The sequence below is a fragment of the Mustelus asterias genome, chromosome 9 (genome assembly GCF_964213995.1).
Source record: "Mustelus asterias chromosome 9, sMusAst1.hap1.1, whole genome shotgun sequence".
NCBI lineage: Eukaryota > Metazoa > Chordata > Chondrichthyes > Carcharhiniformes > Triakidae > Mustelus > Mustelus asterias.
This window is the reverse complement of record NC_135809.1, coordinates 70,551,991-70,577,009: the sequence shown is the minus strand read 5'-3', so window position 1 is coordinate 70,577,009 and position 25,019 is coordinate 70,551,991. Positions and strand designations below refer to the sequence as shown.

At 43.4% G+C, this 25,019-nt stretch overlaps 1 protein-coding gene across 4 annotated transcripts in view; it reads right to left on the bottom strand.

Moving 5' to 3' along the window:
* The window catches only part of LOC144498744 (SITS-binding protein), a 148,534-nt gene that overhangs the window by 98,597 nt on the left and 24,918 nt on the right, over nucleotides 1–25,019 (bottom strand). For all 4 annotated transcript variants that reach the window (XM_078220358.1, XM_078220360.1, XM_078220359.1 and 1 more), the window contains exon 2: nucleotides 11,588–11,759. In XM_078220358.1, coding sequence (XP_078076484.1) covers nucleotides 11,588–11,759 — 172 coding nt within the window. The remainder of the gene's footprint in view (nucleotides 1–11,587; nucleotides 11,760–25,019) is intronic.

Below are 25,019 nucleotides of genomic sequence, written 5' to 3'. Positions count from 1 at the left end.
TACCCACCTTAGCCCCATAAAGGAACAAAGGAAACGACAAGGAGGAGGCAATTCGGCCCCTCACACCTGCTCCACCATTCAATTAGATCCGAGCTGATCGTCTCCTCAATGCCATTTTCCCACATGGTCACCATATCCTTAGATTTCTAGATATTAAAGACATCAATCAACCTCAGTCTTGAATATACACACTGACTGAGCTTCCACAGCTTCCTGGGGCTGAGAGTTCCAAAGATTTACCACCCTTTGAGTGAAGAAATTCCTCCTTATCTCAGTCCTACATGTCCTTCCCCTTATTCTGTGACTGTGTCCCCTGGTTCTAGACACCCACTCCTGCAGCCAGAGGAAACATCTTTCCTGGATTAACCCTGTTGAGTCCTGTAAGAATTTTGTAAGTTTTAATAAGGTTACCCCTTATTCTTCTAAACTCTAGAGAATACAGACCCAGACTCCTCAATCCCTCCTCATACAACAATCATGCCATCCCAGGAAGCAGTCTGGTAAACCTTTGTTGCAATCGTTCCATGGAAAGTATATCCTTCTTTAGTTAAAGAGACCAAAACTGTACACATACTCCAGGTTTGGTCTCAACAAGGCTCTATACAATTGTAGCAAGCTATCTTTACTTCTGTATTCAAATCCTCTTGCAATAAAGACCAATGTTCCATTTGTCTTCCTAACTGCTTGCTGCACCTGCATGTTAGTGACTCGTGAACAAGGACACCCAGGTCTCTTCGGACATTAACACTCCCCAGTTTCTCACCATTGAAGAGATACTCTGCATTTGTTTTTCTTACCAATGTGGATCCCCTCACATTTCCCATATTCCATCTGCCAGATTCTTGCCCATTCACTTAGTCTGTCTAAATCCCTTGAAGCCTCTTTGTCTCATCCTCACAACTCACATTCTTACCTAGTTTGTATCACCCAGCAAACATGGAAACATTACATTTAATCCCCACGTCCAAATCATTGATATCATAGAATCATAGAAATCATAGAAACCCTACAGTACAGAAAGAGGCCATTCGGCCCATCGAGTCTGCACCGACCACAATCCCACCCAGGCCCTATCCCTACATATTTTTACCCGCTAATCCCTCTAACCTCCGCATCTCAGGACACTAAGGGGCAATTTTAGCATGGCCAATCAACCTAACCCGCACATCTTTGGACTGTGGGAGGAAACCAGAGCTATAGATTGTGAATAGCTGGGGCCCCAAGCACTCATCCATGCGATACCTCACTAGTCAAAGCCTGCCAATCTAAGAATGGCCTGTTTATCCCTGCTTTCTGTTTTCTGTCCATTAACCAATCCTCGGTACATGTCAGTATCCCATATGTTCTAATTTTGCTTACTGCCCCCTTGTATGGGACCTTATTGAAAGCCATCTGAAATTCCAGAGACATCAAATCCAACGGTTTCCCCTGATCGAGTTTGCTAATTAAAAATCAAAAAATTCCAACAGGTTTGTCAAACACAATTTCCCTTTCATAAATCTATATTGACTCCGGCCAATCCTATTAGTTTTTAAGTGTCCAGTTATCATGTCCTTTGTTACAGACTAGCATTTTTGTCACAATGATGTCAGGCCAACAAGTCTGTAGTTCCCCATTTTCTCTTTCCCTCCTTTCTTGAATAGTGGGGTTACATTTGTCCCCTTCCAATCGCAGGCACCATTCCAGAACTTGGGGAAGATGATCACCAACACATCCACCATCTTTACAGCCACCTCATTCAACACTCTTACATAGATCATCACAGGTACAGAGGATTTATCAATTTTCAATCCTATTAACTTCTCCAGTACTACCTTTTTACTAATCTCTTTCAGTTCTTCGTTCTCATTAGTCCCTTGCTTCTCCAGAATTTCTAGGAGATTTTTTGTTTCTTCCTCCATGAAGACTGACATAAAGGGCGGGATTCTCCAGCCTTGTGAGAGGGCCTGAGTGAATCCTAATGCCCCGCAGAATGGGGTGCCAGGCAAAAATCAGCATTCTCAATGGGTGTCAAATCAATCGGGATTCATCTGGCCTGCGCCAGCGACCCCAATTGGGTTCCTATCCAGAGCGGGCGGCAGCCCAATTATTCAAAATCCCTCATTTCAATGTCATTAGTCAAGCAGCGGCCTCCTTCTATGCACCCACCCTCTCTGCCAAAGTCACGTGGGCATCATTTGGTGCTGCTTTTCAAAAGTGGGGACCCGGCGGCAAGGCACCTGAGGGGAAACAAGGAGGTAAGTGAACATTTAAAAACTGCTCTGCTCAGCTTGTGTGGGTGCGAAGGTCTGCATCTCAACTGGGGTAAAAGGTGTTCGAGTTCCCCTGGGATGGGGAAACCTTGACAGACTTTGTTCATTCAGTTTGCGAGGTGTGGCAGGTACCATCCATGTTAGTGTCAGGCACCTGTGTTAAACTGTGCACTTCCGTGTGTCCTCTCTCAGCTCAGCTTTAAGCTTGATGCAAGGCTATAGACCAAGGCCATCTGCACCCCTGTATATTGTACCAATTATCCACTCACAGTCTGGCCTAGTCTTGGCCTCATTGAGAAACCCTGAACTCAGACCAGCCCTCCCTTAACTGCCCCCAGACACAGCAAGTTTCAGTGACCCCAGTGACTCTCTTCTTTAAAAGCCTACGTTGCAATCAGTTGGAGCAACTCATGGAACGCTTCTCACTGGCAGTCTCACACCAGATGAGGGAGGGGATTCGGAAAAGGAATGAATGGCAGGTGAATGATGTGCTGCCAGATAACCCATAATCACATAAAAAGTGACATTGCTGAGACAGTCAGGGGATGCTCTCTACCCCTGCCTAGCTCCCTCTGCACTCCTTTGCATCCCATTAGCTAACATTAACAGTTTTGCATCCTTGTTGGATCTCAGCCAAGCTTTCTAACAGAAATTGCATTTGAAGCAGAATCTGTATCACTCACTTCTACCATAGATTCACATCTCTCACTGAAGGAATCCTTCATCTGTGGCATCATTGTAGCCTCTTCATGAGGAGACACTCGGCTGCACAGAATAAACACCCAGGCTATACATTCACCTGCCATAGCCAGACGTGTGTCTATAAGGGTGCACCCTCCCCCTCCCCACGGACCCCTCATGAGTTTGCTCACCAAAACCCAACGTTGAGACCCCATGCTTGTCAAGTGACAGGGAGGGATTATGAGAACTAAGGCAAACCAAGGGGTGGCAATGCACAGAAGGCTGCAGAGCTGTAGTGTCTTAGAACATAGAACAGTACAGCACAGAACAGGCCCTTCGGCCCACGTTGTTGTGCCGAACTTTGTCTGAAACCCAGATCAAGCTATTTCCTCCCTATCATCCCAAAGTACTCCATGTGCCTATCTTAAATGTTCCTAAAATTTCTGACTCCACTATCACTGCAGGCAGTCCATTCCACACCCCAACCACTCTCTGAGTAAAAAACCTACCTCGGACATCCTTCCTACATCTCCCACCATGAACCCTATAGTTATGCCCCCTAGTTACCACTCCATTCACCCGAGGAAATAGTCTTTGAACGTTCACTCTATCTATCTCCCTCATCATCTTATAAACCTCTATCAAGTCTCCTCTCAACCTCCTCCGCTCCAAAGAGAAAAGCCCAAGTTCCCTCAACCTTTCCTCATAAGACTTACCCTCCAAACCAGGCAGCATCCTGGTAAATCTCCTTTGCACTCTTTCCAGTGTCTCCACATCCTTCTTATAGTGAGGTGACCAGAACTGCACACAATAGTTCTTCTGTAGTTCTGGAAGGAGCCAGGGTTTCAGGAAGGGACAAGAAGGCGGGCATTGAAGGAACAGAGTACAGCCATTGGGCTGTTAATTTCCAGGTCATGCAGCTGATCACCACTTCCAGACAGCCACCCAAACTGCCTCAGATAAGCTGCAGTGATGCACATCCAGGAGGTTTCAGCAGGCATCCTTCCTCACCTCTGAGACCAAGAAATGCCCTCTCTCATTCATCCTGTCACTCATCCTCTTGACAACTGTCCTTCATCTTTGAGGAGACTGCAATCCTCCAGGGGAAACACAAAGTCAAAGGTCAAGGTTAGAGGAAGTCACAACAGGCAGGGCCATGAGGCTGAAGGGCATGGGGACATGTGGCAGTGCCTCAGAAATCTAAAGCCCTCTATCCCTGCACCATTTCACTTCCTCTATCTTCCTATTCCAGCTGAGCCACCTGTGGTGCCATGGACTAGGGTTTGGCTGCATTCCTCTGGGGAACCATCAATATCCAAAATGGAAAACCAGTTTGCAAGTGAGATGGACTCTGGGGACTACTCCATTACATACTTGGTCCTCCTAAACTCTCTGATGGGCATCTGCTCCTTCTCTGCCTACATTCTCTTAACCTGTGGTGTAACTATCCCTAAACATGCCATCACAAAGTTGTTAGCCTTTTAAATGCCTTTAATAACTCTCGCCGTCGCTCGAGTTGTGAAACGTGGAGCTCAACTTTCTGCAGCTGGTGGTGCTTGCTGTACATGTGGTGGCCTAGGCCACAGGAAGCATCCATGACTTTCCACAGGTTACAGGATGGGCATTTCATGGGGCTGAGCTGCCCTGCCATACCTTAGCTTCAGTAAGAAGTCTCACAACACCAGGGTAAAGTCCAACAGGTTTATTTGGCAGCACAAGCTTTTGGAGCATGCTCCTTCATCAGGTGGGTGAAGACTTAAACCTGTTGGACATTAACCTGGTGTTGTGAGACTTCTTACTGTGCTTACCCCAGTCCAACGCCAGCATCTCCACATCATACTTTAACTTTAAGACTATTTATTATAAAGCTGGAAACTAGAAACCCAACCCTATTGCTCTGAGTAAACTTTGCTACTGCTAGTAAACTATAGCTACAACAAATAAAACCTTACAATTATGCCTAAATTACCTGAGTTTTGAAGGATAAATGGGCAAAGTACCCACCAATCAAATAGTGTTTCCCTGTGTTGTCACATTTTGAATTTTTCTTAAAAGGTGGCTGGTCCACAGATCCCGAGCTCTTTTAAATCGGTCAATGGCTCTTCACAGTATTTTAAACTCAAAATTAAGGTAGCTACTTAAGTGAACAGCATGTTCTCCCTCACTGCACCAAATTCCCTCATTTGCCAAATCGATAAAAGATATGGATAAAGTAGACGTGGAGTGGATGCTTCCGCTGGTGGGGCATTCTTGGATGAGAGGTCATAGTCTTAAGATAAGGGGTAGCAAATTTAAAAGAGAGTTGAGGAGAAACTACTTCTCCCAAAGGGTTGAGAATCTGTGGAATTCACTACTCCAAAGTGCAGTGGATACTGGGACAGTGAGTAAATTTGAGGAAATTTAAAGACTTGATTGGGTAAGAAAGAGAAAATCTATTCCCCTGGTCATTGAGTCCAGAGGAAACACGAAGGCATAACTTTAAATTAGAGCTTGCCCATTCAGGGATGATGTCAGAAAGTGTCAGGATGCTATTAGAGGAAAGGGCAAGGCTGGCAGAAGTCAGGAACCCTGAATGACTCGGGATATTGAGGCCCTGGTCAAGAAGAAGAAAGAGGCACATGACATGCATAGGCAGCTGGGATCAAGTGAATCCCTTGAAGAGTATAGGGGGTGTAGGAGTAGAGTTAAGAGAGAAATCAGGAGGGCAAAAAGGGGACACAAAACTGTTTTGGCAGATAAAGCAAAGGAGAATCCAAAGAACTTCTACAAATACATAAAGGGCAAAAGAGTAATAACGGAAAGAGTAGGGCCTCTTAAGGATCAACAATGTCATCTATGTGCGGATTCACAAGAGATGGGTGAGATCCTAAATGAACATTTCTCATCAATATTTACTATTGAGAAAAGCATGGATGTTAGGGAACTTGGGGAAATAAATAGTGATGTCTCGAGGAGTGTACATATTACAGAGAAGGAGGTGCTGGAAGTCTTAAAGCGCATCAAGGTAGATAAATCCCCGGGACCTGATGAAGTATATCCCAGGACGTTGTGGGAGGCTAGGGAGGAAATTGCGGGTCCCCTAGCCGAGATATTTGAATCATCGATAGTCACGGGTGAGGTGCCTGAAGATTGGAGAGTGGCAAATGTTGTGCCTTTGTTTAAAAAGGGCTGCAGGGAAAAGCCTGGGAACTACAGGCCAGTGAGCCTCACATCTGTGGTGGGTAAATTGTTGGAAGGTATTTTGAGAGACAGGATCTACAGGCATTTAGAGATGCAAGGACTGATTAGGGACAGTCAGCATGGCTTTGTGAGTGGAAAATCATGTCCCACAAATTTAATTGAGTTTTTTGAAGGGGTAACCAAGAAGGTAGATGAGGGCAGTGCAGTTAATGTTGTCTGCATGGACTTTAGCAAGGCCTTTGACAAGGTACCGCATGGTAGGTTGTTGCATAAAGTTAAATCTCACAGGTTCCAGGGTGAGGTATCTAAATGGGAACAAAATTGGCTTCTTGACAAAAGCCAGTGGGTGGTTGTAGAGAGTTGTTTTTCAAACTGGAGGCCTGTGACCAGCGGTGTGCCTCAGGGATCAGTGCTGGGCCCACTGTTATTTGTCATTTATATTAATGATTTGGATGAGAATATAGGGGGCATGGTTAGTAAGTTTGCAGATGACACCAAGATTGGTGGCATAGTGGACAATGAAGAAAGTTATCTCCAATTGCAACGGGATCTTGATCAATTGGGCCAGTGGGCTGACGAATGGCAGATGGAGTTTAATTTAAACAAACGCGAGGTGATGCATTTTGGTAGATTGAACCAGGGCAGGACTTACTCAGTTAATGGTAGGGCGTTGGGGAGAGTTACAGAACAAAGAGATCGAGGGGTACATGTTCATAGCTCCTTGAAGGTGGAGTCACAGGTGGACAGAGTGGTGAAGAAGGCATTCCGCATGCTTGGTTTCATCGGTCAGAACATTGAATGCAGGAGTTGGGACGTCTTGTTGAAGTTGTACAAGACATTGGTAAGGCCACACTTGGAATACTGTGTGCAATTCTGGTCACCCTATTATAGAAAGGATATTATTAAACTAGAAAGAGTGCAGAAAAGATTTGCTAGGATGGTACCGGGACTTGATGAATTGAGTTATAAGGAGAGGCTGAATAGACTGGGACTTTTTTCTCTGGAGCGTAGGAGGTTGAGGGGTGATCTTATAAAGGTCTATAAAATAATGAGGGGCATAGACAAGGTAGATAGTCAATATCTTTTCCCAAAGGTAGGGGAGTCTAAAACTAGAGGGCATAGGTTTAAGGTGAGAGGGGAGAGATACAAAAGTGTCTAGACGGGCAATTTTTTCACACAGAGGGTGGTGAGTGTCTGGAACAAGCTGCCAGAGGTAGTAGTAGAGGCGGGTACAATTTTATCTTTTAAAAAGCATTTAGATAGTTACATGGGTACGATGGGTATAAAGTGAAATGGACCAAATGATGATATAAATTGGGATTGGCTTAGGGGTTTTAAAAAAAAAGGGCAGCATGGACAAGTTGGGCCGAAGGGCCTGTTTCCATGCTGTAAACCTCTATGACTCTATGACTCTATGACTATTGGGAGAGGTAGTGGTATTATCGCTGGACCAGAATCCTACAGTGCAGAAGGAGGCCAGTCGGCCCATCAAGTCTGCACCAAGCACAATTCCACCCAGGCCCTATCCCCATAACCCCATGCATTTATAGTAGCTATTCCCCCTGACTAAGGAACAACTTAGCATGGCCAATTCTCCTAACCCGCACATCTTTGGACTGTAGGAGGAAACCGGAGCACCCAGAGGAAACCCACGCAGACACGGGGAGAATGCGCAAACTCCACACAGACAGTGACCCAAGCTGGGAATCGAACCCAGGTCCCTGGTGCTGTGAGGCAGCAGAGCTAACTACTGTGCCACCCTAGTAAGCAGAGAGACCCAGTAAGCAGAGACCCAGAGTAACATTTTGGGGATCTGGGTTTGAATCTCCCCACAGCAGATGGAGAAATCTGAACTCAATGAAACAAAATGTGGAATTAAAAATGTAATAATGACCACGAAACCATAATCAACTGTTGTAAAAACCCATCTGGTTCACTACTGTCCTTTAGGGAAGGAATTCTGTTGTCCTTACCCGGTCTGGCTTTCAGATCTGACTCCAGATCCACAGCAATGTGGTTGACTCTTAAATGCCCCCTGTGAAGTGTAATAAATGTTGGCCCAGCCAGCGGTGCCCACATCTAGTGAACAAATAAAAAAGCACTTCTTCAAAGGCTAGTGAGAATCTGGAACTCTCTCTTTTAAAAGGTTGAGACTGGGGCTGGGGATAAGGGGGCAATTGGACACTTCATAACTGACCTAACCTTGTTACGTGTAGGTATCAAAAGTTAGACAATCAAGGTGGGTAGATGGAACTAAGGAACAGATCAACTATAATCTAAACAATAGTGGAACAGGCTCCAGAGGCTGACTGATTCAAACATGAAGATCAAAGAATCTATTAATAGGATCATTATTTGCACTGGGGTAAGGAGATGTCCACTGATGTGGATTCAATTTACACTAGCATTAGGTACAAGTAATAAACAAAATGATAAATGGAATACAATATAACTAGAGTACAATGTGGAGAGAGTTCTGCTAAATTCCTATAATGCCTTGATGGATCCCTTCTGGAGTACTGGACACAGTTCTGGGCACTACACCTGAGAAGGAATATATTGGATATGTTGGAAGGCGTGTAGTACAAAATGACCAGACTGTTACCAGGGCTACAATGGTTAGATTATGAGGAGAAATTACATCTAGGTTGTATTCCCTGGAATATGAGGGATAAAGGGGTGTTTCAATGGGGTTTGTAGGATTTTGAAAGGAACTGGTTGGTTAGATCAAGAGAATATTTTCCATTCGTGTTTAGGACAAGGTTGCTGAATCTTAAAATCAGAGGCAGGCTGTTCAGGAGAGAAGTTAGAAAATACTTCTTCATGTAAAGGAAGATAAAAGTGTGGGATTGTTTCCCATTGGAAACTTCTTGATTCAGCATTTTAAATTGGAGTTTGATATGGAATCTAGCTAGGTTGGTGCAGTTAAAATACAAATCAACTACAATATCACAGAACAGTGGGAAGGGCTGGAGGAATTGAATGGCCTCCTCCTGTTCCTACACTGGAATAAGGAGGAGTCCATTGATAGGATCATTATTTACACAGGGCTTGAGATCATAACCAGTACTGCCTGTAAACATTCACCATTAAATAGACTCTACATCACTTACTTCATCTCTAAGGGGGAATTCTGTAAATGTTCTCCCTCACTTTCAAAGATGTTTAAGCTAAATGAAGAACATTTGTTTGTTTGAACAATTATCAAGTGGAATTCTGGCTCGTTGCTGTGGAAGGAGATTAAATGGGTGGGAAGAAACCATGATGGGTCTGTAAAAAGAGCTGAAAGGGGGGTGGGCTTCAGCGTGAAATGGGATGAGTTGTTTGTCGTCATTAAGAGGAGTGGAATTCATACATAACTGACCTTTCCTCAAATGCTGATATTTGTCCTTACAAAGTACAGGGGAGTTTGAAAGAGTTCGAGAGAGTTCATGGATTCCACCCATCTTCTTCTTTTTTAATTTTATACTTTTCCAATTCATTCAAATCAAATCCAATTCAAAGTCTCAACAAGTTGAGACATTTCAGATCCAGGCTGACAAGACAGGGCGAGCGACCAAACCACCCTGTCCTGGGCCTGATCTACATGAGCCAAGTTGATTGGAGGAGCAAAGCAACACCTCCTCCGTGACTTGAGCTCATTTGCATCTTAGCCAAAAGGCCGAGATGCAGCTTTTAAAAATTGCTTCATATGAAACATATGAAGCCTCAATGCAACCCAATGACCTCAACCAAGCGCAGCATCCAATCCATACTACACTTGATCCATCTTCTTTCACAGCCTGTATAGAGCTGTAGAACAAGTAGAACTCTGTGGTAATATAATCAGGGCTTAGTTTTAAGGCTGATTAAATTGGATATCCTAAATTAAAGAATTGGGCATATTAAAATCAAACACAGTCAAACCTCAGGCAGGCCAGACTTGATGAAAGTCAAATATACAAAGACACAGGAACATGTCTGGGCCTGGCCCATCGGTCAACCATCAAAGATCATTGCACTCTACTGAGACCCAGCAGGAGGTCATCACACCCCATTGGAATGCACTAGCCTATTGTTAGAAACTGGTGTTGTGAGACTTCTTACTATTGTTAGAAGCCCAGATCAGGCCGAACTTTGTCACCTAGAGCTCCTGCAGTTATCTTATCTGGCAACAGGTTTCATGTAAGCAACAGCATGGAGATGGACACCTGGGGGCGGATCCCAGTGTCCTGTCAGGCAGACATCAATAAACCCACTGGATATTGGGACTCCCCCTCCTGGGACCTCATAGGTCGGAAACCAGAGAAGTTTCTGGAAAGACAAGCAGACAGGGGGATAAAGGTACACATCTCAGACACATCAGCAGTGAAGACTCGATGAGGGAGGCGACCTTGACATCCAGAGGACTGACCCGAGAAGGAAGGAAGAAGCTGCCATCGAGACTCACCTTCGTGACGACAGACCAGAGGGTCTCAGAGAAGTGGGCCTGCAGTTTAACCAAACCATCTTTGCGGATAGTATACTTGAATCTGGGGTATACTCTTGTTTTATGTGGGTAATTTAAGGGTTAATAGTATTATTATTAATAAACTTATTGAACCTTTACTTGTGTTTGTCCTTTGTCCATCTTTCAAATAAGGACACCGGGGTAAAAGTTTTGAGTAAGTAAACTGGTCGAAAGTATCTGAGAATTGACAGGTACAACAACTCCGAGGGAAGATTGTTGGTGCAACAACAGGTCAGGGATTTATACTGATACTGAGACTGGAGAAATCTGACCTTCTGTCTTCGAATTGCGGGAATACTAGACTAATTATTAGCTGAACTCCAATCCAATATGAATAAATTATCAATGTAAGTAATCAATTAATCATCATCTATGAGTCATGTCAATGTACCATCCAATAGCAGCCTCAGGAATAGTTAGAGCAAATCCAAGACAAAGCTTCTGGACTGGAAAGTGTTTTTTGTAAATGAACATATGTTGGGATTGTGAATCAGTCTGATCTCAACTAGATGCATGGACCTTGTGATTAAATATACAACACTGGGCATAAATGTTTTACAATTGATGATTGGACAGTAATGATTTATTCACGGTGATGGCTGGCCCTGAAGAAGGATGATACAGATGATTCAAGTCACTTTTCTCCCTGACGGCAGAACCCATCACAACCTCTTCATTATTCCACAGCTGCACAAATCTTCTTTCACTGCAGGAGTTCATCTTCGACAGTGAATAGACTCCACTCGGAGTCGTAACCACAATTTTCTCAATTTCCTGTCTACCGTATCCCCCAGGCAGGCTCAGCTATAGCTTAGATTGATGCACATAATGGCACGGAGGGTGACTAAACCCCTCTCCTATCATTGCGTGTGGCCATGACTTATCAGCGATGGGTTATGTGACCATGTGTTCAAACTTGAGATTTAAGCTGAATCACAAATTTATTTTGATTTGCATAAAGTGCACAGAATATCCACATTCTCACCTGTTGATCCAAGGAAATATCTCTCTAACACAGATCCATAACCTGTGGGAATGTCCTGAAGGTCACTGATGATAAATGGCTGAGAGTCAATGTCAGCATTGTTTATGGGCCAGTACTGCGAGTGCATGCTTCCTCCTCCGAACCAGGACACATTTGCCATAGAGAAACAATCCTGTGAACAAGATACAGACAATCTAATTACACATTATATACATCTGCAGCACAGAAGTAGGCCATTCAGCTTATTGAGATAATGCTCCCTCTATTCCTTCTATCAGTATAACCTGTTAAATTCTTTCTTCCATATGTACTAAGCTGACTCCCTCTTAAACATACCTATGTAATAGAGGGACACGATCCCCGGAAGGATAGGGGGTTTTAGTTAAGTCAGGTAGCATGGTCGGTGCAGGCTTGGAGGGCCGAAGGGGCTGTTCCTGTGCTGTAATTTTCTTTGTTCTTTGTAATGTGTCTCAAATTCCTTGTGGTAATGAGTTCCACATTCCTACTGAATCCTCCAATGGATTTATTAGTTACCATCTCATATTCATGGCTGCTAATTTTGGACTCCACCTGACCACATTTACAATCTTTCATTTTGAAAAGTGTTAAGAGGAGCCTGAAGAGTATAGAATGTTCTCCACTAAACTCCTTATCTACTGGAAAGTTATAATCAAAGTAATTTGGTACATCAATGTCCTACCAGAGCCCATAGGCACTCCATATGATCATGGCCTCTTTCGACACAATGAGTCACCTTCCACAGCCTAGCTTCTACCTCCACTATTATGGATTCTCCCCCATTCATTGAAACTCCTTCAACTGCTTGTATATACTCTCCCTCTCAAAATCTCTTGTCTAAACTAGTATTTGCAGGGTAGTTGATTGTAATAGAAATTGCAGCTTAATCTAGGCCTCACATAACATTCGCACACATGTGCATGGTTATGATCCTTGTAGAGGCATAACTTTTTAATAAGATAGGGATCTCCATGAAACTAAAGAAAAAAAATCACTGTACAAGATTTCACTTCTTAAAAACTTTTATTGTAACAAATCAACATAATGTAAACATTAATAGTGTGATGTTAGTGTACCTTTAAGAGTTTATTTTAATTCATGTTTAGGTGATATAATTGTTGGGAGGGGAAACAAACTGTGGGCAGGTCAGGTGATAGGGATTTACTTTTCAGTTTCAGTTTGGAGCTGCAGGTTTGAGTGTTTAGTTTTAGAAGGGAAGGCAAGCTAAAGAGTGTTTTCCCTCTCCCCGTTTTTTATTCTTTGGAAATCTGTTGTTGTTGGGGCTAGACCAGTGTTTCTCTGGTGCTTTGGGAAGCTGTCTTCTCTTCTAACTGTTCAAAGTGAATCCAGAGAACTGCGACTTCATCCAAAGGTCCCAAGTCCAGTGTCATGTGCGCATCAGTCTATGCTGTGTTAAACCTGTGAAAAGGATCTTTTATCTACAGGATTGGTCTGATTGGAACATGTTAGATATAGTTAAGGGTTATATATTATAGTGGTTGTTTTGTTTCTTGTTTGTAATTGATAAAAAGGTAAGTTTCATTTTAAATGACCAATACAACAAAGAAACTCACTTAGTTACAGCATACATCTTACTTTACGCATAAATTTGGGAATATTTGTAATCTCATTGCCTTTCCAACTCAGCCTCACTTCCCATTCAAGTATTTTGGCTCTTGAATTGCATTCACCAGCATCTATAATCCATCCAAAGTCCCTGTACATGATTACCACCGACAAGGCATCCTCAAATCCCCTCTCGGGTCACAACACTGAAACAGCAGCAATAGGTATTGTAAGGCCATGAGACATTGGAGCAGAAGTAGGCCATTCGGTCCATCAAGTGTGCTCTGCCTAGTGGTATTACCATTAGGCTATTTATCCAGAAACTCAACTAATGTTTTGGGGACCCAGGTTCGAATTCCACCATGGCAAATGATGTAATTTGAACTCAATAAAAAATATTTGGAATTAAGAATCTACTGATGATCATGAAACCATTGTTGATTGTTGGGAAAACCCATCTGGTTCACTAATGTCCTTTAGGGAAGGAAATCTGCTGCCTTTACCCAGTCTGGCCTACATGTGACTCCAGAGCCACAGCAATGCAGTTGACTCTCAACTGCCCTCGGGCAACTAGGGATGGGCAATGAACATTGGCCAACCAGCGACGCCATGTCTCATGAATGAATAAAAAAAATTCAATGAGATCATGACTGATCTGATCTACCTCAACTCCACTTTTATGCCTTATCCCTATAACCCTTGGTTCCCTTACTGATTAGAAATGTCTCTCTTATTCTTGAAAGTAACTAATGATCCAGCCTCTACAGCCCACCGTGGTAAAGAATTCCATGGAGTCACTACCCTCTGCGAGAAGAAATTTTGCTTTATCTCTGTCTTAAATGGGCAACCTCTTACTCTGAGATTATGTCACAAGGGGAGCAGCCTCTCAGCATCTATCCTATCAAGCCCCCTGAAAATCCTATGTGTCTCAATAAGGTTGACTCATTCTTCTAAACTTCAATGAATACTCATCCTCTCCTTCATAAGAAAATCCCTCCATTCCTGGAATGAACCTAGTGAATCTTCTCTGCCTTCAATGCCAGTATATCTTTCCTTAGATAAGAGGACCAAAACAGTTCACAGTATTCCAGGTGTGGTCTAACTAGTTAGTACCTTGTATAGTTTTAGCAAGACTTCCCTATTTTTATACTCCATTCCCTTTGAAATAAAGCCAATATTTCATTTGCCTTCCCTATTACCTGCTAAACTTGCATGTTAGCTTTTTATGATTTATGCACGAGGATTCCTTAATCCCTCTGCTGCAGCTTTCTGCAATCTTTATTTTAAAAATATTTAGCTCCTTTATTCTTCCTACCAAAGTTAATAACTTCACGTTTTCCTACGTTATTTTCCAATTGCCCAATCCAGAAGGACTTACTTTTCCTGTTGTCGGTGTTCTGTCCTTTCCAGCTGTAAAACACACAGAGTAACACATCTCTGCTCTATTCTCAGAGTCCTGCTTCAACACCAGGATTTGGTTAAAATCTACCAAATAGAAAACTGTCAATATTCGGAGAGAACCTTGCTTATTTTTTCTTTCCACAAATACAGTGTTCTAAACTGCCAAGCAGATCAAAACAGGCTGAAATTAAACCCCACTGCAATTGCCTTTCTATTTTACTTTTTGCTTCTTAGTTGTTCATCTCCTTGCCAACCCCAGTTTACATGTGCATTTTTTGTTGGAAATGAATGATGTCATAGTCAGGAAACCAATCACCTCTCTTTCAGAATAGTCACCAGTCCACTTTATTCTTAAAAGGACATCACACAAAATAAAACCTGCATATGGGTATTTACAACTTCCAGTAGGCAATTCTCCCACTGAACTAAGAGGAATGTTGCAAGGCTTGAGACAAGGTTCCATAGTTTGTAGCTATGTGGGAGGTACTGGATCATGACTCTCACTGCTGGTTATTATGTATGGAAAGTAATCGTTTGAAATTAAATAGATAGCTGGATTGCTTGCTCGACCGTAATGTCATCTGAGACTCTGCATTATCGTCATCTGAGACTCTCTGTATTATCGCATAGGTTCGCTGATATATATATGCTGATAAGGGAAAGATTTTTCTGGTCATCAATGTAACTGTTTGGAAGCAGCAGCAAAGTGAACTGCACAATTACATCTTTCTTCTTACTAACTTGCCTTGTCTTCCAATTGATCCAAGTTGACTCCTAACCCCAATTTAATCTGAATAAGGGGGAGGGCAGAGGGTGTCACATAATGTAAACTTTCAGCAACCACTTCAGCACATGACATACCAGTAGTTATGTAATCTGCATGCCACTTCAATGAGTTACGAATGGAATGCATAAGCAACATGAGCACCTAGTTCAATGAAGGGTGCAGAACAGCATGCCAGGAGCAGCACAGGATATATCCAAAAATGAGGAGCCAACCTGGTAGAGCTACAACTTAGGACCAAATGCAAGTTAAATAACAGAAGCCTGGTAGATGAATGCAAAGGAAAGGCTGAAGTATTTGCAACCATCTCCATCCAGAATTGTTGAATAAAAATCTACCCCGACTCCTCCTGATGTCCCATCATAAACGCAGTCTTCAGCCAGTTCAATTCACTCTGGGTGATTTGAAAGAAACAGCTGAAGATACTGAATGCTTGCATTGGAGGCAGGATAGTGAAGGTTCACTGGATGAGGGCATTGTGTTGTCCTATGATGAGAGATGGAATAAATTGGGTCCACATATTCTACATGTTAGGAGAATGATGGGAGATCTCATTGAAATATATAAGATTATGAAGGGGTTTGATAAGGTGGATGCTGAGATTGTTTCCACTGGTCTAAAACACTGGCGCACAGTCTCAAAATTAGGACTAAGAGCAGAGGCCTCTTCAAAGGGTTGTGAATCTTTAGAACTTTCTTTGGATTGTGGATGTTCCATCACTGAATATATTTTAGTCTGGGATAGACAAATTTTGGTCTTGGGGAATCAAGGCATATGGGGAGCAGCAAGAAAATTGAATTTGGGCATAAGATCAATCATGGCCATACTGAAGGGACAACCTCAAGGGCCATTTGGTCTACTCCTATTTCTTATGTTCTCATGTTCTGAATGGTAAATATTCTAGAAAAATCTCAGCAATATCATTGAAGACTTTGCTCCAGAATCTGCCATGCCCTGAGCCAAGCTGTTCCAGTATAGCTACAATACTGGCATCTACCCAGCAATGTAGAAAACTGTCCAGGTATGACCTGCACACAAAAAAACAGGGCAAATCCAACCTGGCCAATTACCATCCCATCAGTGTGCTCTTGATTATCAGCAAGGTGATGGAAGGTGTTGTAAAGACAATGTATCAAACAGCAGTTACTCACCCATGCTCAGTTTGAGTTCAGCCAGGACTACTCAGTTCTGATTTTCATTACAGCATTGGTTATGTTGTGGGAAATTTACCACTTCGGAGTCAGACTTGGAGGTTTCAACAATACAGTTTTATTTCGGACACAAAGCTTTGGGAGAAAGCACTGATACTCCGCAGTACTTGGCAGCTACCTTTTCAACTACACAATGGTAGTTGATCATTTTTATACCTTTTAGACAAAAGGTAGTCTGGACATTAGCCGTTAACACATCGTTACAAGTTGAGTAGACAGATACGGACATCGATAGTTAACACATCGTTACAAGCAGACGGGTACGGACATGGACAGTTAACATATCATTGTTCATAGAATGGATACATTTATGCAGTTATGTCTCTATCAATGACTGGTTTCGATCTATACATTAAGTGGCTGATCTTGTTACATTTATGTATTTACGTCCCCATCTGTGGCTGACCTTATTATCAGACTCATTGTTCTGGGTCTGCCCTTATCTAAAGTGCCTCAAGCTTTGACCAGCTTCCTGCAACAATTCGGATCCTGCATGTTTTAACTTTTTGTGTAACTGTCTGTGCTAAAAGCCAGTGCCTGTTAATGTCCCTTCCCAGATAACCATTTTGTGTGCCAGGCAACCATTTTGTTTCCATCACTTTAATTCCACCATAACACTCCCCCCTTTTGGTCAGGATTATTATTTAATAATCCCCAGACCAACAGCTGCATCTTCACAGGTAGAGGTCCATCTTCTTCTTTCCTTCTTCATCGTCTTCAGGGGTTCCTATCATGTATTCTTCCTCGATGGTTACACTGGCCCCTGGCACAATTCGAGTCACCATTACTTTGCAACAGACATTAAGGCATCCAACAATTAGGCAACAGACAATTACAATTGAAATGAGTATGACCAATCCATGCAGTAAATAGGATCCCCAGGATCCCCCCACTAGCCATTCCAGCCAGCTACTCCCTTTCTTGGGTCCCTGTCTGAAGTTATCAAGTTGTTCTCTGATGTTATTAATGACTTGGGTAATGTTATAGGATTTGTCTGTGACATGGGTTATGCATTTGTTTCCTATGATTGTACACACTCCCCCTTGTTGTGCTAACTGGTAGTCCACTGCGTATCGTGTCTGCTGTGCGTATAATCTCAGTTCAGCCATTTCTTGGTTGACAGCCTCCAGTGCTTTTGAAGTGCTGTTTCCCAGGACTGTTAGTCCACAGACAATATGATTCCTATTTTTTGCACTAATTACTCCTGCTGCCCCCCCTCCCCCCCAGAGATAGGGCTCCAAGGAACTTGTATCCCAGTGATGATCCCATTGTGCCCGGGGTTTCCCAATCAGCGCAGAATTCCTTGCTGATGGCCCGGGTTACTATCTTTTTCCGGATATGCCCCTTCTGAGGGCATGGAACAGTGAGTGGTCCTATTGTTCCTACTGCAAAAAGGATCGGGAGGGTTGGTGTTTCTGTCATGTAGGTACCATTGAAGAGGAATACAAATTCCTTCTTAGCCCGGTAGCATTTAGTGTCCCGATTATTGGTTTGTGTATACCGCCAATTGCCCGGTTTACTTGACTCCCCGTTTGATCCCAGCACTCGGTAAGTATCAAATGGGTATGTCCATTCGGCTGAGCTTACATGAGTCCCATTACACTGTCCACAAATGAGCTGCCTCCCCGCGGTTACATTCAGGCATTTCTGTTCATCACAGGTGCAAGTAAACTGACCCCTATTAACCCGACAATGCTGACGGACACACTGCGTCTGTACGCAGGAATCATTCTTGGGGACCAAGGCATATGTACATCCCCATCCCTGCCCTGTAAAACAAAGCGGATAGCTTGCACTATGCGCGCAAGCTCTTCCTCCCACCTGTTGGAACCCCCTGCACACAGGATCTGTGGGATTTACAAGTTCCACACATCTCCCCTGTATACCTCTTTTATATTTGCCAATTTGTCCCTTACAGGGTGCGTCTGATATATCTACTGTACATAAGTCATGAGGGGTCCACCCAAGGGTGGCCACAAATAGGGCTTCTACCGATTGGGCTAACGGGTAACATACAGTTCGATTCCCATGTAAGTGTTTATGAGCCTTGTAAAATAGGTTATCCTCCAGCCCAGTCAAGTTTATAGTCGCGACAACGCAAACCAAAACAGTTACATACGCGATTTCATACATGTCCGCTACAAGCAAGTAGCAATCCTAACACTGTAAGTTATACGATTTTCAAAAGTTATACTGTCAACCTGAACGCGTCAGTTACTCTTGCTTGCAATCTTCACCTGTGTTGGGGAAAGCAATCTGGTCACTTTAATTTATTCATTCATTTCTTTGTGTAATTTCAGCTGGGTTCAATGTTTCCAGACACCTTTCCCTCTTATGTCTATACAAGCACAGGTGTCTCCACTAATTATAACTTCATATTGCCCATTCCATTTTGGTGCAAACCCTGGTTTGTCAGGTAATGTTTTTACTAGGACGCGACTTCCCGCTGTTGGGACGTCAGGGAGCATTTCAAGCTCTCTCTGTGCGTCTCTTTTTTCTTGATTATCTTTTACCAATTTGCGCATCCCTTTTAGTTGGGCGCTTGGTTCCAAAACATATCTCCTGACTTTATCTTTTAGTGGACCTACATCAGTCCCACCTGTTATGATGCTTTCTGGTAATTAAATCGCCCGTCATAAGGGGTTAATCCGGTTGACCGGTTTGTGGTAGCTCTTAGCCTCATTAATATAGTGGGCAATACTTCTGCAATTCACTTATACGTCAGTAGTGCAAAATATTTAATTACATGTCCCCCCTCCATAGAAAGCTTAGTGTGAATCAAATAACACTTTGTACTGGCTTTTTGGCTGTAGCTGGACATCCATTCATTTGTATGTAATCCCATCAAAAGACATCGCTTTCCCCATTAAAATCACATGCCATACAGCTCCAATCTTTATATGATGTACTCTTACATTATATCTAATTTGATCATTTATTTGCATGCAAGCGCCGCATTACAGTACTTCACAAAATGCCACTACCCCACCTACAAAGAAGTGCATTCAAATGCTTAGCACCAACATTTAGCAGCGTTGTGCAAGTTATGACAAACTGTGGCAACGAATGGTTAAATGCTTGGAATAAATAGCCTTTTCATGGAGGAAAACAGGAAGCTTTTTATGTTTTTATCAATACACAATATATATTATATAAAATTGGTTAAGGCTTTTCGGGATTTGATTTTATTCTCGGGTCTATATGGCAGTGCTATACTGTATAATAAAAATAATCAAGCGGCAGTTGTATCATACCACTTTACACATCATAACCGTGATATCCAAACCCTTTCAATTTAAGTTGTTTCTATTTTTAACAATAGATGGCACATGAAATTCCGATGGCAGTACATAATTTTAACCAGTTACAGAACACTAAACTATCAGACGTTCATAAATCGTGATATTCTGTGGACCTTAATACTGCATTCTAACTGGGCAATTTGCATTGGTGAGACAATATTCTCATTCTTTTGCTCCTGCTTTTCTACTTTTCCACAAAATTACTTATTTTCTTCTAACTTCCCAACTAACTCTCTCATAATTTCTACTTCAAGACAAAGGAAAGAGCACATGGTTCCCTCCAAGGTTTAAATCCTTTCTTAAATTTCAATTTACTTTCCAATTTTTATTTAAACTCTGTATCAAACCCACTGTTGTAAAATCACAATTAGGGAAAGAACATTAAAACATTAAAGCAAACAACAACAAAAAATCCACGCAACCACTTTGTTAAACACACACAGACACACATGGAAGCTTCCAACATTCATTCCACAGCACTTCCTCTTTCATTCAAACTTAACATCCTAAACTGGGATGAAAATAAAACATTTAAAGAGAATACAGAACGTTGATTAAGACAGTCGCTTTTGTTCTTCTTTCTTCCAAACTGTAATTAAACTCAAAACAGAAGTAAATTCAAGAAATCTTATCACTTTAATCTTTAACAGTTTTAACACTTCCCCAGCCCCCCAAAGCTAAACTAAGGTGCAAAGCACTGCATCCACTGCCTGCAACAAACACTCCACAAGAACAAACAGGCTTCAACAGCTCCTGCTCTCAATCGAATGTGACAACAACCACCTGCATTCGACAAGCAACCAGACCACACAAACACACTGAAATACAAAAACTAAGATTTCTCCTCTCCACCTCCCGGTATGCCACTAGCCCATTCTACCAACTCATCGTAATCTTGGGACATAATCACTCCCATTTTTAGGATGGTTTGGTGAGCACTAGAGAGTCCATCCTTGAAAGCCTGGATGAACGCTCAATCCCGACGGCCTGGGTTTCCTTGTCCTGAGCATTCCTGGTATACTTGGAACAACCATTCCCCGTATTCAGAAGCTCCTTCCCCTTTTAGCTGCTTGGTTGTGGTAATTCTGCTCCAGTTAGCAGAAGCATTCCCTAAAACTCTCTGAATTTCAGTCTTAAACTGGGTGAAGGGTGGCTGTTGGGCATCTATTTCTGCTGTTAGGGCGACTTCATGTGTCCACCGTCCCCCACTATAATCCTGTGCTGGAGGAGCGGCGGGTCCACCTGCTACCTGCCTCCACTTGTCCGCTGGACAGGCTGCCCTGACCAGTTGGTGTATGTCTCTCAGGTGTAATTGGTGTCCTACCCATATTGTATCTAATTCTTCCCAGAATTTAGTGTTTGTGCTTCTAGGTTGTAATTTACCCAGGGAAGCCATTATCTGCTGCCTTTCGCTTGGGATGAATGCTTTATAATTTGCTTTTGGCTGCGCATCTGTTCCCCCTCAGGTTACTGGCGCTAAGTTGTGTTCTAGCGCTTTCCACTCCTCTGGAGGAGCAGTTGGTCCCTGTCGTGTGGACTCATAAGGAGGTAGAGGAACAGTTTCCCCTCTCCATTGATTTTCTTCTAACACTTGGTTTCGTTTCTCCAGTTCCCTCACTTGGGATTCTAATTCTCTGATCTTTTCTTTATCTTCACTCCACTTTTTAGTAGAGGCGACTACTTGCTCAATTAGTCCAGCTAACTGATGTACTAATAACACCCCTGTCTTCTTTGTCTTGTTTTTCTTTTCCCCATCTATCCACTTTCTCTGCTGTTCGAAGGTCTGAGAAGCATCCCAGCCATCCCTTTGCATCCTCTTTATTAACACTCGTCTGTCTGTCACGTACACTTCAATAAGAGATCCTGCAGGTCCTCTCTTAACTTCTTTATCTGCCATCTCAAAGAACAGGTCCTTCGGCCCTCCAAGCCTGTGCCGCTCATTGGTCCAACTAGACCATTCGTTTGTATCCCTCCATTCCCAGACTGCTCATGTGACTATCCAGGTAAGTCTTAAACGATGCCAGTGTGTCTGCCTCCACCACCCTACTTGGCAGCGCATTCCAGGCACCCACCACTCTCTGTGTAAAAAACATCCCTCTGATATCGGAGTTATACCTCGCCCCTCTCACCTTGAGCCCACGACTCCTCGTGATCGTCACCTCCGACCTGGGAAAAAGCTTCCCACTGTTCACCCTATCTATACCCTTCATAATTTTGTACACATCTATTAGGTCTCCCCTCATTCTCTGTCTTTCCAGGGAGAACAAGTCCAGTTTACCCAATCTCTCCTCATAGCTAAGACCCTCCATACCAGGCAACATCCTGGTTAACCTTCTCTGCACTCTCTCTAAAGCCTCCACGTCCTTCTGGTACTGCGGCGACCAGAACTGGACGCAGTACTCCAAATGTGGCCTAACCAGCGTTCTATACAGCTGCAACATCAGACTCCAGCTTTTATACTCTATACCCCGTCCTATAAAGGCAAGCATACCATATGCCTTCTTCACCACCTTCTCCACCTGTGCTGCCACCTTCAAGGATTTGTGGGCTTGCACACCTAGGTCCCTCTGTGTTTCTATACTCTTGATGGCTCTGCCATTTATTGTATAACTCCCCCCTACATTAGTTCTTCCAAAATGCATCACTTCGCATTTATCTGGATTAAATTCCATCTGCCATTTCTCCGCCCAATTTTCCAGCCTATCTATATCCTGCTGTATTGTCCGACAATGTTCATCGCTATCCGCAAGTCCAGCCATCTTCGTGTCATCTGCAAACTTGCTCATAACACCAGTTGCACCTTCTTCCAAATCATTTATATATATCACAAATAGCAGAAGTCCCAGTACAGAGCCCTGCGGAACACCACTGGTCACAGACCTCCAGTCGGAAAAAGACCCTTCGACTGCTACCCACTGTCTCCTGTGGCCAAGCCAGTTTTCTACCCATCTAGCCACCTCTCCTTGTATCCCATGAGCCTTAACCTTCTTAACCAACCTGCCATGAGGGACTTTGTCAAATGCCTTACTGAAATCCATATAGACGACATCCACGGCCCTTCCTTCGTCAACCTTTTTTGTCACTTCCTCAAAAAACTCCTCCAAATTTGTAAGGCACGACCTCCCTCTTACAAAACCATGCTGTCTGTCACTAATGAGATTGTTCCGTTCTAAATGCGCATACATCCTGTCTCCTCTCCAACAACTTCCCTACCACGGAGGTCAAGCTCACTGGCCTATAATTACCCGGGTTATCCTTGCTACCCTTCTTAAGTAACAGTACCACATTCGCTATCCTTCAATCCTCAGGGACCTCACCTGTGTCCAATGAAGAGACAAAGATTTCCGTCAGAGGCCCAGCAATTACATCTCTTGTCTCCCTGAGCAGTCTAGGATAGATGCCATCAGGCCCTTGGGAATTGTCAGTTTTAATGTTACCTAAAAAACCTAACACTTCCTCCCTTGTAATGGAGATTCTCTCTAACGGGTCAACACCTCCCTCTGAGACACTCCCAGTCAACAAGTCCCTCTCCTTTGTGAATACCGATGCAAAGTATTCATTTAGGATCTCCCCTATTCCCTTGGGTTCTAAGCATAATTCCCCTCCTTTGTCCCTGAGAGGTCCGACTTTTTCGCTGACAGCTCTTTTGTTCCTAACATATGAATAAAATGTCTTAGGATTCTCCTTAATCCTGTCTGCCAAGAACATTTCGTGACCTCTTTTTGCCCTTCTAACTCCCCGTTTGAGTTTTTTCCTACTCGCTCTGTATTCCTCCAGAGCTCCATGTGTTTTCAGTTGCCTGGACTTAATGTACGCCTCTCTTTTCTTTTTGATCAGATCCTCAATTTCCCTGGTTATCCACGGCTCTCGAATCCTACCTTTCCTATCCTTCCTTTTTACAGGCACATGCCTGTCCTGCAGCCTTATCAACTGTTCCTTAAAAGACTCCCACATGCCAGATGTGGACTTACCCCCGAACAGCCTCTCCCAATCAACGGCCACCAATTCCTGCCTAATCCGGCTATAGTTAGCCTTCCCCCAGTTTAGCACCCTACCCTTAGGACAACACTCGTCCTTGTCCATTACTATCCTAAATTAACAGAGTTGTGGTCACTACTTGCCACATGTTCCCCGACCGAAACTTTGACGACCTGACCGGGCTCATTTCCCAGAACTAGATCCAGTATAGCCCCCTCTCTAGTTGGGCTATCTGCATACTGTTCCAAAGAACCTTCCAGTATGCATTTTACAAATTCCTCCCCGTCCAGACCCCCAGCCCTAAGCACTTTCCAGTTCTGCACATATCCAGAATCTCCTGACATATCCGTTCCTCCACTTCCCGTGGGCTGTTGGGTGGCCTGGAGTATACCCCCAGCATAGTGATTGCACCTTTCCTGTTTCTGAGCTCCACCCACAGTGACTCATTACATGACCCCTCTAAATTGTCCACCCTCTGCACCGCTGTAATATGCTCCCCCTCGCAGACTTCACTACCCCCGGTCACTAATGCCTCCTTGGCAACGTGTTTTAGGCACCGTACGGCCACAATTACTCCCTAGTAAAGTGTGCTCTCTACCGTAGGGACTTCACTACCCCCGGCTACTATTACTACTCCCGCACCGTGTTTCACTACTGTCTCAGGGTTTCAATTTATACTCACGACTCCACTATTACCGCCTCGGCAATGTGTTTCTCCACCGGAGTCCGGCTCTAGGTCAGAGTTGCATCGCTTTACAACATTGACAGTCCAGTACCCAACTATACAAACTTTCATGCAAACAGGTGGCAACTCTGTGTTTGTTCACCACTACAGAGTTTGATGTTAACCGACCTTTGCCACTTGTGCTTCACAATCCTAAGTGCCCTTGGTGCCTCTACCTTGGTGCCTTCAGGGTCCTGACCTTCACATGGGGGATTTTCCCTCTTAACAACCGGTCTAAGGCTGCTCGTTTGAGACAGGCACTTCCTTGTCTTCTAGTCGGTCAGCACAGGTAACAGTTACTTATCACTATCAGCAGTTAGTACTTATCACTATACCATATACAATCAATACCTATCACTATAAATACCCCTTAATTTTAACCCCTTTTAAACTGTATTGTTGACCCCGTCTGACTCCCACAGATTCAGTGATCTCTACCCCGGCTTTT